We start from the raw sequence: 18,943 nt of genomic DNA, 5'->3' as shown, positions 1-18,943 counted from the left end.
AGTCCTGGGCACTAGCTTCCTGGTCTCTGCTGGCTCTTCTAGTCGTGAGGGGGTCACAGGTCTGGTTAGTGGAGGGCAAATTAACCCAGTGACCAAGGTATATTTCTATTCCATATCCATACACGAGATTGAAAATACTAAAATTAGTTAATTGACTTTTAAAACACAGAAATCTTTCAACTCATTCTGAAAATGAATTATACTCCATTAAGCACTTGTTCTGATAAGATGAAAAGGCTTCACCCTTTTATAGAGAGATTGGTTCTGTCCTAGCACACACAGTACTTTGTAACGTAAGATTCCTATAATCACAGTGATGGCAAAAATTTTAACATAATGCTATATAACTATGTAGATCATAATAAAAATATTCACAGGGATAAGTTGTACACAATGGGTTTTGAGGGGCTCTTTTGTTTGGGGTGTTTTTTAGTCATCCTAATAAGAACATATAATTCTTGACTTATTTCAAGGACCCTATCTGGAAAATCAAGCCAAATCTCTATCATCAACTTTCTTTTTTCAAAAATTAAGGTATTATTTTATATACAACAAGTTTCATCCTTTATGGAGGACTGTTCTAAATGTTTTTATAGATAATTTTTTAAGGTTTTATTTATTTGAGAGACAGAGAGAGCAAGAAAGAGCACAGGGAGAGGGAGAGGGAGAATCGGACTCCGTACTGAGCAGGGAGCCCAACGTGGGGGTCAATTTCAGAACCCTGAGATCATGACCTGAGCCAAAGACAGATGCTTAACCAACTGAGCCACCCAGGTGTCCCTAAAAGTTTTTATAAACATATACAACCATATAACCCTCACTACGATCCACACATAAGACAGTTCCATCACTCCCCAAAACTGTATCATTACCTTCTGTAGCCAACACCTCCCTTCATCCCCAGCCTGTGAAAATGACTGATCTGTTTTCAGTCTCTACCATTTTAACATTTCAGGAATGACATATAAAGTGAATCATATAGTCTGTAGTCCTCTGAATCTGACTTCTTTGACTTAGCACAATGCATTTGAGCTTCATCCAAGTCTCATCTAATGAGATTCTCTCCTTGTATCATTCTTTGCTCCTTTTTGTTACTGGGCAATAGTATACTGTACACATGTACCGGTTTGTTTACCCATTCCTGGAGATTACAAATAAAGCCACTATAGATACTTGTTTGTGGTTTTTGTGTAAACATGAGTTTTCATTTTATTTGGATAAATAAGTAGGATTGCTGGGCTGTACAGTAAGTGCGATTTAATTTTATAAAAAACTTCCAAGCTGTTTTCCAAAGTGACTGCACTATTTTGCATTTCACCAGCACATATGACATGTCATTCCAGCTACTCCATGTCCTTCTCGGCTTTGGTACTGTTAGACTTAACAAAAAATTTAACCATTTTAATAGGTGGATAGTGATGTCCCACTGTGCTTTAATCTGCATTTCCCTAATGACAACTGATGTTGAACATGTTTTCTTTTTTTTTTTTTTTTAAGATTTTATTTATTCATTTGACACAGAGAGAGAGAGAGATCACAAGTAGGCAGAGGCATGTGGGGGCGGGGGAAGCAGGCTCCCTCCTGAGCAGAGAGCCCGAATGCGGGGCTCGATCCCAGGACCCTGGGATCATGACCTGAGCCAAAGGCAGGGGCTTAACCCACGGAGCCACTCAGGCGCCCCAAGAACATCTCATTTGTTTATTTGCCATCTACATATTGTCTTTGGTGAAGTAATATTGAAATCCTCTATTTATTTTTTAATATATTTTATTATTTAAGAATAGTTGATACGCTCTTTTGTTCTTTTTTTTGTTATTTGATCTCTTATTATTGAGTTTTTAAGATTTTTTTTTTTTTACAATATATGCTTTAAGGATGCAAGTATTTTATCAGATATGTGACTTGCAAATAGTTTCTTTGAGGATGTACCTTGTGGTTTCATCTGTTATAAATGTCATTCAGAGAGCAGAAGAAGTTCTTAATTTTGGTGAAATATAATTTTTTCCTTTGTGGATTATGCTTTTAATGTTGACTATAACTACTGTAGCTTTACAGTAAGTCTGAAAATACTAATACCATAGTATTAGTCCTCCAACCTTGTTCCTTTTCAAAATTGATTATTATAGCTCCTTTGCCTTTCCACATAATTTTTTAACTCAGCTTGCCAATTTCTACAAAAAATAAAAATCCTGCTGGGATTTTTATTGTAACAGCACTGAATCTACAGATCAATTTGTGAAGATGTGGTGTAATAAGATGGCTGTTTTAATCCATTAACATGGTATACCTCTCCATTTATTGGGGTATTCTATGATTTCTTTTATCATTTTTTCCTACTTTTCAGCATACAAATTCCATATATGTTTTATAAGACTTAGATTTAAATAGTTAAATTTTGATTTTTGGTGCTATTGTAAATAAGACTTCTAAATTTCAGTTTTCAATGAGTTGATTATTGCTGAGATATATTTATATATGCATATAATGCAAATTAACTTTTGTATTATATATACATTTATAACGTATATAACATATATAAACACAATTGATTTTTGTATATGAACCTGCAAGCAACAAAAGGAAAAAAGTAAAGAGAGTATTCAGGAAATGTACTGGGGCTAAAAAGGGAGAAAATCACATTTATAAAGCCTTCCCTACTAAGAGTGACAAAAGTTAGAATACCCGCAAAATGGAGCATACTCTTTTTCTACTCACAGAAGATAGCAAGCGTGTTTTATAATTTCTGTACCTTATTTAATGTGGGAATCAGTGAGCATTAATCTAATCAGCTATATTAGGCTTTGAAATATAACAAATATTTCTGTTAGGATAGAGAAAACATTGTACCTTTCCAAGAACCGTCAGCTGTTGAACCAAAAGATGAGCACTTTCTGTCTTTCCAGCACCACTCTCTCCAGAAATAACAATGCACTGCACAGTGAGAAAAGGAAACCATGAGAAGACTTTATCCTTACAAGATGTGGCTCACACACAAGAAGCTAAGAGGAGAATTTCTAAGATGTGAGACTCTCCTTACCTGATCTGAATTGTATGTTACCATTGACTGGTATCCTAAGTCAGCCATTGCAAAAATGTGAGGAGGATTGGCAGTTCTCTTTGCTCCAATATATAGTTTGGAATGCTAAAGGTTAAAAAGAACGCATTTTGTGGGGCTTTTCTTTTTGTTTAAGTCCTAGATTATTTACAGGCAGAACTGCCAATTTTTTTAAAGCAAAACATAAGTCAAAATACATTTTCATACCACCAAAACATGACATACACTCCACACATATACTATACACACATGTATGCACAATTATATAAAATAAAAGCTTGACATAAAAGAGCCCAGATATATGATGTAACATAATAGCAGATATCATTCTGGTAGCAGTATTTAAAAGAAGACTCTTGGAAGTGCATAACCACTTCCAAAGCAGAACTTAATGTTTCAAAATACTATTATCTCTCTAAATAAAAGGAGACTATAAATAAGACAACCAGGTATCATTTTGTTGACTATTCCCTGGATATAATCCTGTCTGACATACAATCACCACTTTTTTCTTTTCACGTCACTTGACATATAGTCTGTCATTTGACCTGCCCAAATCATCAAGTTAACTGATAACAGAATTTAATGAAAGCTCAGACTTCTGGAACTTAAGTTCAAGGCTCATTAATTTACCATTATTCTTGTAAATTTTAAGGTGGTAGAGAATGAGAGAATTATTTATTTCTCACATATAAAAAAGCTATTAATCATAATATTAACCGATTTTCTAGAATATACAAATTGCTAAAAGAGAATAGGTCCAATTAAAAATGAAAGACAGCTTAACTCAATTCCAGAAAACTGTTCTATATTTAAACCACTAGGGCTTGAATAATGGATAATTATATACTCATATTCATAAAACACACATACCTGATACTAAAAACCAATATGTCAAAAGGAATTTTTTAATTCATAATGACAAGTTTCATAGCCACTAAGTATATATTACCTGTGAGACAATGTAATTATACTCTTGACTCCCCCATACTTGGTTCAGAGGGAGACAATACCCTGCACTTTCGCAGGTATCAGTTTATCAATATGATGCTTCGTATAGACCAGTTACCAGTGACTGGAAGTAGTCACCCTTCTGCCCTAGAGTTTTGGAGGAAGGAAGACCAGGAACCACATCCAGATTGATTCACCTCCTATTTTTTCCATCTCTCTGTTTTAGCAGCAATTACTTCTTTTTTCAAGGCACTGAATGAAATCGTCTTTGGCCTCATCTAAATTAATTTAAAATCTGAATAGTATAATTATTAGTACAAAGTAGAAGAATGCAAACCATGCCACATACCTGTGTGGAATAAAGACCCAGACTCTGAAAAGGGTTCAGAGCAATGAGTATATCTCCCACATACATATAAATCTGATCTCTGCAGTAACAGTTCTCAAGTTGTTCTGAGACTGTATTCTAAAATAAAACAAAAAGAATTTTTTTCTTAAAAAATCATTTAAGGTCACTTACAACTTAAAATGTAGACAGTAATAAATTAAACATCTGGAATTTGGATTGAGGATCAGAAAGGAATAGACACACGGAGTCTAACACTGGGTCAGCAAGTAGCTTTCCACCTGACAGACATTTTCTATTTTGAGGGCCATAGAGGGATGGCATTGTTCTCCGTGTTTTCCAAAGGCCATGTGAGATATTACACGGGTATTATGTGCCGAGAATCTTCCAGAAAATAAGAAAATGCAGAAGACGACATAAAGAGAAAGACCAATGGAAAAGGAAGGGGAGGATACAGAGAACATGACTTTTTTGCAAATCAAGGTTATTTAGTGGTTCTGTAGAACGTCCTAGCCCTTTGCTGAGACATTTGGCTTTATGAGACACAGCAAAAAGTTCAGAAAAGTAACTTTCATAGTTGATAAATTGTGAGTACATGAAATCAATTTTAATAGTGTCAGAAATCATCATTTACAGCATGACACAAGAGGAGAGCAGATCATAGCTCAAAAATGAGACGAAAACAAAAGCACAGACAACAGAACAAGCAAGCCCCGTGTCTAACATGTAGGCCATCAGTATGATGAGCAAAGTCTTCTCTATAATCCACAAGCCTAGAAACTCCCATCATTAGAGAATTTGGTATGAAAAGATTTACAAAGGTGCTGGCAGTCTTTGACTTTGCAAGTCAAAGATTGCCTTGATTACAAGATGTTTGATGTTCTCAAGAAAGATTATTTTGAGGAAGTACTCGAGTTGTTTAAGCAACCCTAAATTTACCAAATGACTACCTCTGTTCAGAAAATGTCTCCTGATTTGTTGAATTTCTAAGCAAATCTCGGGCATTTATTAGATGTATTTAAAGAATGCTGTTGATCAGACAGGATAGAGATCCTAACCTTTTACTGAAAAGGAGCTATTTATTTCTCTAATGATCTGATTATCCAGAATAAAGGGAGATGAGGGGAAGGGAGACTGAAACTGTAATTTACTGGCTTGCATTTGTACCTTCACAAGAGATGCTTGAAATAGTTCTGAGGTCACTGGGATAAGAGGAGTTTCAAGCAGAATTCTGTGCCCTAATGGGCTAGCCCTAAGAGAGTAGGGACTTTGGGATCCCATGAGGGGGACAATGGCCATCGTAGGAGAGACAGGCTCTCAGGGTTTCCTAGATGCCTCTGGGTACAGCCACTGAGAGTGTAGCAGAAGAGAAAATAGAGGGAAAATAGCAGAAGAGAAAATAGAGCAGAAGAGAAAATAGAAAAAATGCTCTGTGGAGATTGTAGGAGGCAGACCATTTTCTGACCTCAGTATATCATCCCTCTGAGACTCCCAGAATGAATTCAGGGGAGGAAGGGTCTATAACTTATAAGCAACTCACGCTAGTGGGAATCCACACCTTTGTAATTTGACTATAAAAGAAAGAAGGAAAGAGAAAGAAAGAAAGAAAGAAAGAAAGAAAGAAAGAAAGAAAGAAAGAAAGAAAGAAAGAAAGGAAGGAAGGAAGATGGACATCAGGCTGAAGAGATCTGGAAATCTGAGTTACACACATTCAAAGTGAAGATAGGAGAGATAATCAGGAAGCCAAGAGACAAGCAAAGCTTATAGATATTCCAACAGCCTCCTGCGCACATCACTTCTATAAATTAAACAAAATCTAGAATGTTTAGGTTTAATTAAACTGAGTCTCTTACCTCATCCAAAACTTCTAGGGTTGCTAAATCGTCTACATCCTTCAGACTGGACATTAGTGATCTATTGAAGTTACTTTTCTTGGTGTGAATGCGTTCATGTCTGTAGAGCAGTACAAAGAGAGAAACCCCTTCTGACTTGAGAACTTATTACTGATCACAGTGGAGGTAAGTTTTAGATACATATGAGACTACAAAACTTCTATAAAGCTGATTTTCCTAAATTCAACACTAACCATTTCCCAGAAAATAGCCTAATATATTTGGTCTGTTTTCTCCTCTCTATAGGAAAATTACAACATGTCAAACTTCCTTCACCGATGATGAAAAGAGTTCATTATTTCTATCAAGAACTCTCCTATAGATAATTTGCTTTAAAGCTCCCTCCACATTGTGATTCAATCTGTTACAAAGTGGTGAGTCAGAGAGATGTGAATTCATTAGATTCCCAGTGGTTTCTGAGACCGTGTCAGGCCATTGGTGGCTAAGCAATGGTTACATTAGAAATTATTATTCAGCAGAATTTAAGAGGAATGTAAAATCAACTCCACTGTGGATTTTCGAATGGTTAAATGGATGAAGGAAATTGGTTTCAGGCACTGGGAAGCTTATTTTCAAGGAAAAACATTTCAGCAACTTCTGACAACAGCCAGAGGATCTTGATTTGACATGAAGGCCAGAGAAGCTGCTGAGATAAACACCAGGGTTTGTTTCAACTTTTCTGGACATGAAATTATCATCTACTTGGTATTTTGAACAAAACTGTACCTCCAATGTTTATTTTGGGAGATAAGTAGACTTTTGAAACAACATGGGGTTAGAGGTGCCAACCCCCTGCAGTCAAACACCCAGCTATAACTTTTGAGTCTTCAAAACTTGACTACTAATAGCCTTCTGTTGACCAGAAGCCTTACCGATAACATAAACTGATTAACACATATTTTGTTTTTTTCTTATATATAGTATTCTTATAGTAAAGTAAGCTAGGAAAAGAAAATGCTATTAAGAAAATCATAAAGAGGAAATAGAGTGTTATACTGTATTTATTGAAAAAAATCTGTATACAAGTGAACCCATGCAGCTCAAACCTGTGTTACTCAAGGGTCAACTGTACTGTCAAGCATTTCAATTTGTCCGTTAATAAAAGGAGTACGTAGACTGTGAGGAATAATAAGAACCATACCACTTACTCAGCAAACTTTGCTTAGTGAATTAAGTCACTATTTTTTTAAAAACTTTAATTCCAGTGTAGTTAACATATGGTGTTGCATTCATTTCAGACGTACGATATAGTGATTCAACAATTCCATATATGACTCAAGTGTTCATCACCATAAAGGTACTCTTAATCCCCTTCACCTAGTTCAGCCACACCCCACCCACCTGCCTCTGGCTACCACCAGTTTGTTGTCTACAGTTAAGAGTCTGTTTTTGGTTTGTCCCTTTTTTCCCTTTGTCTTGTTTCTTAAATTCCATGTATGAGTGAAATCACGTGTTATTTGTCTTTCTCTGACTGGCTTACTTCACTTAGTATTATATAAACTCTCTAGCTCCATCCATGTTGTCCTCAATGGCCAGACTTCATTCTTTTTAATGGCTGGATAATACCACATCTTCTTTATCCACTCATCTACTGATGGACACTTGGGCTGCTTCCAGACTTTGGCTATTGTAAATAATGGTACAGTAAACACAGGGGTGCATGTATCCCTTTGAATTAGTATTTTTGTATTCTTTGGGTAAATACCCAGTAGTGTGATTACTGGATTATATGGTAGTTCTATTTTTAGTTTTGGGGGGCACTTCCGTACTGTCTTCCACAGGGACTGCACCAGTTTGCATTCCCACCACCAGTGCACGAGGTGTTCCTTCTCTCCACATTGCTGTCAACACTGGTTCTTTTAAAATTAAAAGAACCTATTCTTTTAAAATTAAAATTTCTTTTAAAATTAAAAGAACTATTGGGACGCCTGGATGGCTCAATAAGTTAAATGTCTGCCTTTGGCTCAGGTCATGATCCCAGGGTCGGGGATGGAGGCCTTCATGAGGCTCCCTGCTCAGTGGGGAGTCTGCTTCTCCCTCTCTATACCCCTCTCCCCTGCTCATGCTCTCTCTCCCTCTTAAAAAAAAAAGAAAAGAAAAAGAAAAAGAATTAAATCAGTATTGATAAACTGTACCCCCTCTACCCTCGGCCAGCCCTTCCTTCGGTTCACTGGATTCTACCTTCTTTCACTTACTGAAGGACACCGCTGGTTCTTCTCTCATCCTAACGTCCCTCAAATTTTCCTCTCAGCTATCATAGTGCTTGTCTCAAAAGTCTCAAAAGAAACAAACACAATGCCCTTCCTTGACTTCCATTTTTTCCCCCTATCTACTGTTCTATTTCCTTGCTTTATAGCAAAAATCCTTATAAGAATTATCTATACTTAATTTCTTTCCATCCAGTAAGAAAACTCGTTCCAGTCAGCGTGCCATCTCTCACGCCATGAACAGCTTCCGTTAGAAATATATATATATATATTTTAAATATTTTATTTATTTATTTGACAGACAGAGATCACAAGTAGGCAGAGAGGCAGAGAGAGAGGGGGAAGCAGGCTCCCCACTGAGCAGAGAGCGCGATGCGGGGCCCGATCCCAGGATCCTGAGATCATGACCTGAGCAGAAGGCAGAGCCTTTAACCCACTGAGCCACCCAGGCGCCCCTTCTGTTAGGAATATTAATGGCCTCACACTGCTAAGGCCCAAGGGTAGGTCTAAGACATCATTTTATTTAACAGACTGGCAGCACTGACCAACTCCTTCTTAAATACACTTGTTTTGGTATCCTGTACGCTTCCCTTGATTCTCTTCCTTGCCTCACTGGCATCTCCATTTGAGAATCATTTTCTGATTCCTCCTCATCTTTCTATTACATCTGGGATCTCTGGAGCTTCAATCCTTGCAGTTTTTTTCTTCTCTATCTACATTCACTTCCTGCTTTAACTACCACCCACACACTGACAACTCTGCTGATCTTCAGGCTTAAGCATCCAAATGCTTACTCAACACTTCAGCTGGAAGTCTAATTGGCAGGCTTAACACATCCCAAACCATGCTCCTGAATACGCAGCCCCAAACCCCAGGATTCTCATCCCGGTAGGCGGTGACTCCCCTCTACTGATTGTTCAAGTGGTCCTTGGATCTTCTCTTTTTCTCACATCCTTCATGCAATCCATATACAAATTCCATCAGCTCTACTGCCGAATTCTATCTGGAACAAACCATTTCTCACTGCCATCACCTCCACCATATTGCATCCCACTACCATTATGGCCCCCGACCCCACTGCCACCTTTGCTTTCCACACTCTTCTCAATATTACAGTCAGGAAGATTTGTCCTTCATTTATATTAGTTCCTCCTCAGCTCCACCTGTGTGATGAAACTTTATTCATTTTTCACAGCTCACCTCAAATGCCACCTCTTTAAAGCTTCTCAGCATAATTCTATACAACCTTCAGAACAAATATTTTAGTTCAATCAGTTCAACCAATCATTTGTATATCGGTCTTACTCCCTTTACTAGACTGAGAAGTTCCCCGGGATGAGGAAATCTCTTCAACCTATGGAGCTGGAAAAGTTGGACATCCCATATGCAAAAATTTAAAAATCTAGACACTAACAAGGCCCCTTTAACAAAATTAACCCAAATGGATCACAGACCTAAATGTAAAATGCAAAACTATAAAACTCCTAGAAGATAACATAGGAGAATATCTTGATAACCTTGGGTTTGGAATGAATTTTTAGATACAGCATGAAAACCACCATCCATAAAAAAAAATCAATAAGTTGGACTTCACTAAAATTAAAAACTTCTTTCTTTACAAAAGATACTGTTAAGAGAGCAAAAGGAAAGCCACAGACTTGGAGAAAACATTAGCAAATAACATATCTGATAAAGGACCTGTATCTAATAAGGATAGTTGTACTCCTATTTTCAATTCTTGGGTTCCTCCATCTTTATGGCATTTATAAACATTCACAGATATGCCCTTATTGGTATGGATAATTTAGTTACTATTTGAATACCTTACTACACTGTAAATTCCAAGATACATGAGACTATTATATGTCTTTGATCCGCCCCCCACTGTATCTGGGGAACAAGCAGATTATTTAAAACATAGTATGTTCTCAATAAACATTAGTTGAATAAAGTAAGTCAGAGTATACTCCACCCAGTTTCTGGCACAGAAGTTCTACATAGTTGGTCTCAGTATTTGCTGAATTCAATAGGTTATCATCTTACTTATGCCCCTATTTCCAAAGAGACTCATATTATTTTTGAGAAAACAGAAAAAGAAGTCCAATCATCCATTTAATTAAAGTGAAGAACCCTGAATTTTTCACCCGTTTTTTTATAGGTCCATTTGGCAGCTAAAGACTATTCCTGGAGAATTACAAGAAGGAGGTGGTGAAGAATTGGGAGATCCATATTTGGCTGGCTAATACTCCTGTGAATCCATCCACTCCTGTGAATTCATCCTCCTTGAGGCTTCTGGTATGAGTTTCCAAAAACTTAGAAAAGATGTTGTTATTGTAATGATTGAAAGCCTCTAAGGACTCCCCATTTTCTACAGCATGACTTAAAGACTTCTTGGCATGGAATTCACGTCTCTTCACAGCCTTGTCTCGAAGAGCCTTTCCAGCATCATCAACCATCCTCTCTGTACAGAACATTCTCCAATATGCCAACTATTCTGAGATTCAGTGCTTCGCTCATTTCATTTTCTTTGCCTGGAATTAGTTTCCTTCCATGTCTCTGAAGTTCTACTTATCATGCAAAGTCAGGCTCAAGTTTCACCCTCTCTGAAGCTGTTGCAGGACTTTCAAGAGAGAGAATGTACCCCTAGCAGGGAAACTTTCACCTTTAACTAGGTATGTTCACCATTTTTAACCAGACTAGGAGAAACTTATGGGCAGAGACTAAGCGTTATTCATCTTTCTAAGCCTGGTATCAAGGACACAGCAGTACGAAATGCCCAACTAGCCAGTGTGCAAAGCATAATATCTCTTAGTGGAACCAATCCTGTGTCCTTCCCTTTTAGTTCATGTCCCATGATTTCGGGAAAACCTTTTAGTAAGTCAGCTGACACCAAAACCTACTTGACCTACCATCTTTCAGACCTCTTACCAATATCCACAGAATTAAATTCTGTGATTCACAGGTTCCTTTTGGTTTTGTTTTGAAAGAGAAAATGAGAATGTGAGTTGGGGTAGGGGGAGCAGAAGGGGAGAGAGAGAGAGAATCTTCAGCAGGTTCAATGTTCAGTGCAGAGCCTGATGCGGGGTTTGATCTCACGACCCTGGGATCATGGCCTGAGCTGAAATCAAGAGTCGGATGCTTAACTGACTGAGCCACCCAAGTGCCCCCTGTGATTCACAGTTTTAATGGAAAACTTAGCTTTAATGAAACTTAGTTTTGGTATGTATGTACCCAAGTGTGGAGAGGTTGCCAGGGTGTTATCTGCTGGGAAAAGAGGGAGGAACACGTGTGTAGGCCTGAAGACAGGTTATAGGACATGCCCAGAAAGGGCCCTGTCACGGAAACAGTGAGAGGGACGCTGGTGCCCAGTGAGCCTGAACTCCAGCCATAATGGGAAATTAAAGAATTATTTTAATCAAGAGGGGGAGCCTAGAAAGAACAGAGTGGAGTAGCATATTCTAGTCAAGGAAAAAAATCATCTTACTATACTCTAAAAATAAACATTATCACTAAACATCATCACACTTAGGACAGCCAAGAAAAGTTAGAATTCTAGTAGTAAATATCTTATAATTTAGGGTCATACATTCTAAGAACATATTAAAATGCGGCATTTCAAATTAGTAGAGAAAGAAAAAATTCAAGAAATTGTGCTGGTTAAAAATTTGGGAATCATGTACCTTATGTAAAAATAAAGCCCAAGTGTATTAAACTTACAGATTTAAAAAAAACACTCATAAAAGTTCTAGGAGAAGATACAGAAGAGTTGTATAATAATAATAATGGGGTAGGAATGGAATTTTTAAGTATGACAAGATAAAAAAGAGAATAAAAATATGGGACGGGTGCCTGGGTGGCTCAGTGGGTTAAAGCCTCTGCCTTCAGCTCAGGTCATGATCCTGGGTCCTGGGATTGAGCTCTGCATTGGGCTTGCTGCTCAGCGGGGAGCCTGCTTCCCCTCCTCTCTCTCCACCTGCCTCTCTGCCTACTTGTGATCTCTGTCTGTCAAATAAATAAATGATGTCTTTAAAAAACTTGTTAGTTTTCAAATAATTCTTTAAAAAATATGGGATAGATTTGGCAAGATAACAATTTTAATAAATGAGTATAATAAAAACCCAAGTTCTAAGGAAAATAAAAATTTGCAGTGTGTATGATGGACAAAGGATTAATATGTTTAATATTTCAAGAACTTTTGAAATTCAATAAAAAGAACACTGAAAATGAGATTTCATGAGATATTAGGATAGTGAAATTGTACTGAACACATAAATTTTAGGCTTTTCTATTTTGATTTGGGAAGATAAATTCATCACTATCATTTCCTAAAAAGACATGTTAACACCAGAAAATACTGAAAGTATTGATGGTGTTAAAATAGCTGAATCATATAATCTCTGTTGACTCTTCCAGACCTGGAATTCTATAATTTGTCAACCTAATGGGCTTGATAATTCTGTGTATTGATTAGGTGTGTTACCCAGGAGATGGGCAACTACTTCATTACGAAGAGAAAATGAGGAACCATTTTCTGTGACTCTGAAAAACTCGTGGTTTTGTTTTGTTTGTCACTTATAAAGACTTTATCAGGGTAATTGTGGAGATGGCTTGGCTCTACTCTAGAATATGACTCCTCTATTAAGATTTCTCTTCAACTCAAGGGTAGAGAGGCTGATGGATTCAGAGCATTATTGGGCCAGTAGTGATAATGGGTATAAAGTCGGGGTAGATTATGGATTGACTGATAAATTATTAGACATGGAACTGAATTCTGAGATAGTTGATGGAAAATCAAAAGTTATTTCTGAAGCTATATGAACCCTTGCCCTGGTTTGGATAGTGGTACTTATGATACCACAGGAACATCAGGAGCACGGGCTCTAGAATCAGAACACTCAGAGCAAACACCAAAAGAGTTTGTGAGGATAAGTAAAATAGATCATTTCATGGAAAATGCTTATTTAGAATGGGCATAGGAAAATGTCTAGTACATAACAGCTACTATTATTTCAGTTGTGGTTTTGTCACTTATTGGCCATGTGACCTTGGGCATGTAACTTCGCTTTCTCAGACATAAGATGGGAATAATACAAGTCTATTTCATAAGGCTGTTATGGGGTGAAGTTACATAATGTATGTAAAGTGATTCATTCAGCACTGCTATGGTTAATAAATTTTAACCATTATTTTTATGGTCATGGGTTCAAGCCTCATCTATATTTTATATTTACATTTAATATTTACTTTTAATTTAGATTTAATTATATCTTAAATTGATATATATATATATGTGTATATATATATATATTTTAAAGATTTTATTTATTTGAGAAAGAGAGAGCACAAGCAGGGGGAGCAGTAGAGGGAGAGGGAGAAGCAGGCTCCCCACAGAGCTGAGAGCCTGATGAGGGACTCCATCCTAGGACCCCCGGATCATGACCTGAGCCGAAGACAGACACTTAACCATGTGAGCCACCCAGGGGCCCCTTAAATGTATATTTATAATAACTTTATATTTAGCTGTCTCCATCCTCTTCTCATTCCACAGATACCCTCCTACCTTCAACAAACACGAATTGTAAAAACGTGGCCCTGGACTCAGCTCAAACCGAGCAAGAAATGGGAAGAATTTGGGCCCAGATCTTGCGAAGGATTTCACCGTATTTATTATTAAATCCTATGTATACCCGGAGGGTATTAGCTCAGCAGAAACTGGGCATTCTGTCAGAAGACAGGGAAATAAGCAAACTCTTCTTCTTCGCCTCCTCCCTATTCTCATAGCAGTGTTTTGAGCAGTGTTGAGCAGCGTCGTAGGCTGACTTTACAGAACAGAGCTGAAGTTTAGTTGGGTTCACGGAGAGAAGCTACACAGCTGTCTAGCACATCTGGGTTCCCGCAAACCTCCCTCCCACCTCTCGCTGATCAGGACCGAGTGCTGCTCTCTGCCAGGTCAGTTAAACTGGAGAAGAACCCCCGTGGCCACTGGACTTGCCCCTGCATACTTCTGCCCTATCTGTATGTCTGCACTGTCAGTTCCTGTTAGACAAGGCTATCACGATGGGCTGCTCTGGAAAGCACGGTCAGCACTGCTGTCACTTGGTTGGGCCTTACACAGTTTGGAGACAACGAGGCAGAAACACACACACACACACACACACACACACACAAATAGTTCCAGCTGTCATAACAAAATAGCAACAGTGAGTGACTCACTTTTGTACTCTTTTGTGCAGCATCGATACATGACTAGTTGAGTCAATTATATCCTTGTTCAGCTTTAAAATTAGCTTAACATTGAAAAAGCGACTCAGTTAACAGTACATAAGATCAAAGGGCATAAGAGTGAAAAGAACAGTTCAATATATTACAGTCCGATTTCATTTTAAGAATTATGAAAAGTGAGGTCAGCAAGCCTGTGACATGTCCAACCTTGTGTCAAAACACAATGAACCAGGTGATTGATATGACATCTCCATTTCTGTTCTGGTTTGTTAGGCTTTCCCCCCCAAATCGCGCGCACACACACACACACACACACACACCCCAAACCCCAAGCAGAACCTTAAATTATACATGCTTCAACATCTATTATTGCATTCATTCATTCAACAAATATTTACATTTCTGCAGCATCCAGTATGTTTCAGACAATTCGGAGCTCGGCTTAAGCTAGGAAAAAAAAGCAGATAAGGTCTATGACCACACAGAGCACACACATCCTGACGGAATAGTTAACAATACACGTATAAACAAAAATGTTAGGATAAGTTGAGCTAGGCCTGATATGTTTGCACAGATTCATTTTTGAAGAAGAATGTGCTAAAATCCAGTAGCACTGGTTTTTGCCTCAAATCCTACTCAATTAATAGACAAAACTATATTTGCTCATGTGGGCGTAGGGTGGGTCGTGTGCGGTGGGTGTCTTTGGTAATCAGTTGTGGCCAACAAAGAATAACCAGACCTTGAAAAGGAAGTAAGCCACTGAAGGTGTTATCAATAGGCATGTAAATGTTATAAGTTTCCTTGGTTAGCTTTCTACAAAAACCAACCCTAAAGGCCCTTGTTGGCAGCCCTGTCGGGACCCCTGTCACTCTTGAGAGCTTTTTCTGCATCTTTACTTAATAAACTTCTATCGTTTTACTCACACATACACAAAAAAAAAAATCACAAAAAAAGCAAAAAACAAATAAACCATGTTATTCACAGTTAATTCAGGTGCATGCAATTAGTGTATAAAAGCTTTCTCTTTAAGTCATATACTTTGAAAGCTATTAAAGCTGTAATGAATGATGAAGAAAAACTGAATTATATTCTATAAACAAAAATTTTAAAAGAATTGGCAACTGTGAAAATATTTTACACCTTGTCTCTTTCGGTCACTTATGTATCGTAAGCACCTAAACAGTAGCTGGGAGATAGTAGATAATAATTGAAGTAGATTGAATAATTGAGAGGATAAATGATTATTTGTCAAAGGAAGATGTCTAGTTCAATCTGTGTCACTACCTTAATATGATATCCATGTTTGTCTGAAACAAACTGAATTCTTTGGAGTTTGTGTAAATGAAAGCTTTGAATTTTTCCTAATATAATATTGGGTATTTCTTTAAAAAAATTATTCATTTATTTGAGAAAGAGCAAGAGAGGGAGCATAAGTGGAAGGGGAGGGTCAGAGGGAGAGGGAGAAGCAGGCTCTCCACCCCGCAGGGAGCCAGACTTGGGACTTGATCCCAGGACCCTGGGATCATGACCTGAGCTGAAGTCAGACACTTAGGTGACTGAGCCATCGAGATGACCCAATATTAACTATTTCTTAAAATGAGGATGTACACCTAGATTTTTAAAGGAACATCTAAATGTTTCTATAATTTTATACACTATATACTACACTAGTATTTAATTAATCATCACTGCTATTGTTCTGGTCAACTTTCATTTTTCTGGCATCAAATTTTTAAAAAATGCACACAATGATTTGTTAGATTTAACTATATACTAAATACCAGACAGTAGCATTGTTAGGCAAAAATTTTTTGATAGTTCAAAAAAACACATGCTTATAGAAAGGGATAGCTATTGATTTCAGAAGCACATTTCCTTTAGAATCTTCTTACATCAGTGTCATTTTAATAAAAATCTAACTGTGCGATTCAATCCAACCTGTATTTATTGAGACCCTGCTATGGGCAGGGCATTGTCCTAAGTGTCGCGGGGTTACTGTAAGTGAAAAGGAATCCAGACCCTACATTCAATGAGTTTCAGTCAAGTGCGAGCTATAAAAACATTTAAAACAACACGAGGCATATGGTAAGTGCCAAAAGTGAAGTAAAAATCCAATATTAGGGAAATAGCAAGGAGGCAATAATTCCCTCCTGCGGAACCGGGAATGGGGCTTGCAGGTCTGGCGCTCAGTCTCGTTACTGGAGCAGGACCAGGATTCCGTGAGCTGAGGAAGAGTGTTTGTAGGTGCAGTGGTCACTGGTGGGTGCTCAAGTCTGTGGCAGCAGCACGCGGGAAAGGGCAATGTAGGCAGGTGCCCCACAACAGTGACGGTCTGTCGCAGCCAGAAGGCAGAATGCTAGTGTGGGAGAGGCTGGAGGCTGAGGAACCTAGGTTGGAGAGGGCATGATTGTTGAGAAACACAGACCTCTTCCATGCGTTCAAATTCCAAATGTCCAGAAAGCAAAGCACGGACTTCTGTAAGGAAGCCTAGAACTCCTCCGACGTTTCTTGTCTCACTGACTGACCACCCCCTCCCCCATCTGATTGGCTGCACACGCCAGAGATCTGCTTCCCTCTCGCCTCCTATATCCACGCCATCACCAGATGACTTTGTTTTCTTCTTAAACCTTGCTGGGGCTCTGCTTCTCTCCATCTCCAGTGAGGAGAGGATGGCCCATTGACTGAGGTTGGGAACAGTAAGAAAGGCAGGGGAAAAACAAATCGGAGGTCATGAAAGCTACAGAAAGCATGTAAGAACAGCTTAGAAAGGTTGCCCGGGGCTGCTGATTTGATACGGGGTGAGGGGTGGTGGTGGTGTTATTTCTTACAACTGAACACTATTCTGCTCTCCTTCTAACGCCTCAACAGAGAGGTATTCAATCAGACCTCAAATGTCTCTTTCGGGGGTAAAACCTCTATTTCTACTCTCGATCTTCAAGCCCCCACTATTCTTACTTGGATTATTACAAATAGTGAGTGACTTTTTAGAACGTCAGATAGGTGACTCCCTGGTCAGTGCCCTCCAATGGTCCCATGTCACCTAGAGAAAGGTCCCATGTAAACCCACCCAACCCTACCCCGCTATGTCAGACCTTGTCTCCTAACGCTGTCCCCTGCTCCCCACCTGGCTCACTCTTGCCTCAGAGGCCTCCAGACTCTGCTTCCACCTGCAGACCCTCTCCCCTCACCCCTGCAGGACTCGAAATCCTCCTTCCCTTTCTCTATACTTCCTCCAGCGCACACTGCCGTCTAACGTGCTACCTTGTTACTGACTGACTTTACTTTGTCTAAGTTTTCCTTCTAATAATGTAAGCTCCACACTAGGTTTTGTTTTGGTTTTTTTGTTTTTTAATCTGTTGACTGATTTACCCCTTACTCCTAGGCCAGATTCTTGCAAATGGTAGGTTCTCAAAATGTTTCTTGGATAAAGGAGTGAATAGTTTGTTTTACTAAATGTTCATTGACTGTGGAGCAAAAGAAATTTTATTGTTTTTTCTTCTGGTTATAAACAATTGAAATGATCAGAGAAAAGGGGTGTGTGTGCGTACGCACACACATACACGAACTGATACACATACACGCACATATATATACACATAAACATACACATATATACATATACTTCAAGATAATTTTACACTTCTAACATTTTCCTTTGGCCTTCATTTGATAGAACTGGTTTCCATTCTTGTCACTTTATTAAATACTTTACTTCTGAAAGACTTGGAAAAAGCAAAGTCAGAATCCTTCCCTAAGATTTTTGTCCTTTTGTGAAAAGCACAGCTTGTTAAACAGATTATATTTTTCATTTACTCTGTCATACTGGAGAGACATAGTTTCAGACTATAAATATTTTCTCTCTGCGTTGTCAAAGGTCACACATACCCCGAGTGTGTTTATTATGGCTTCACTTGCATTTCAGCTCTGCTCATGGAAAAAAGAAACAACTATTGCGGCCCGATGTTAAGTTTTTATCCTGCCTCTACAGTTGTACTATTGTCATGCAACAGCTTTATTTGCTTTTACTTTGGTAAAATATACTCTTGTAAATATCAAGCCCTGTCTTCTAAGGTAATGCAGGAGCCGCCGGGGGTAGTATCGAAATCCTTCATCAAACATCCATCAGTGGCTTTGTTTTAGTTTCCTTATCCATCTTTAAATTCCAGTACCTAAGTCACAAATGGCGGTACCATGGGAGTGTAGGCTCTTGCTGGTACGTTTTATTTATGTGCACTTGTGCTCCACCGGCCAAGTATGTAGTTGCGAAAGG

General features: G+C 38.3%; 1 protein-coding gene across 4 annotated transcripts in view; it reads right to left on the bottom strand.

Annotated features, from left to right (window-relative positions):
- MYO3A (myosin IIIA) overlaps window positions 1–18,943 on the bottom strand; it is a 241,353-nt gene that overhangs the window by 134,974 nt on the left and 87,436 nt on the right. For all 4 annotated transcript variants that reach the window (XM_082740863.1, XM_082740865.1, XM_082740866.1 and 1 more), the window contains exons 11-14: window positions 6,206–6,305; window positions 4,356–4,472; window positions 3,038–3,142; window positions 2,848–2,931 (exon numbers count right to left, since the gene is read on the bottom strand). In XM_082740863.1, the coding sequence (XP_082596989.1) occupies window positions 2,848–2,931; window positions 3,038–3,142; window positions 4,356–4,472; window positions 6,206–6,305 (406 nt within the window). The remainder of the gene's footprint in view (window positions 1–2,847; window positions 2,932–3,037; window positions 3,143–4,355; window positions 4,473–6,205; window positions 6,306–18,943) is intronic.

Source organism: Mustela nivalis (assembly GCF_964662115.1).
Source record: "Mustela nivalis genome assembly, chromosome: 7".
Classification (NCBI taxonomy): Eukaryota; Metazoa; Chordata; class Mammalia; order Carnivora; family Mustelidae; genus Mustela; species Mustela nivalis.
Note: the sequence above shows the minus strand (reverse complement) of the source record. Positions and strands in the feature narration are given on the sequence as shown.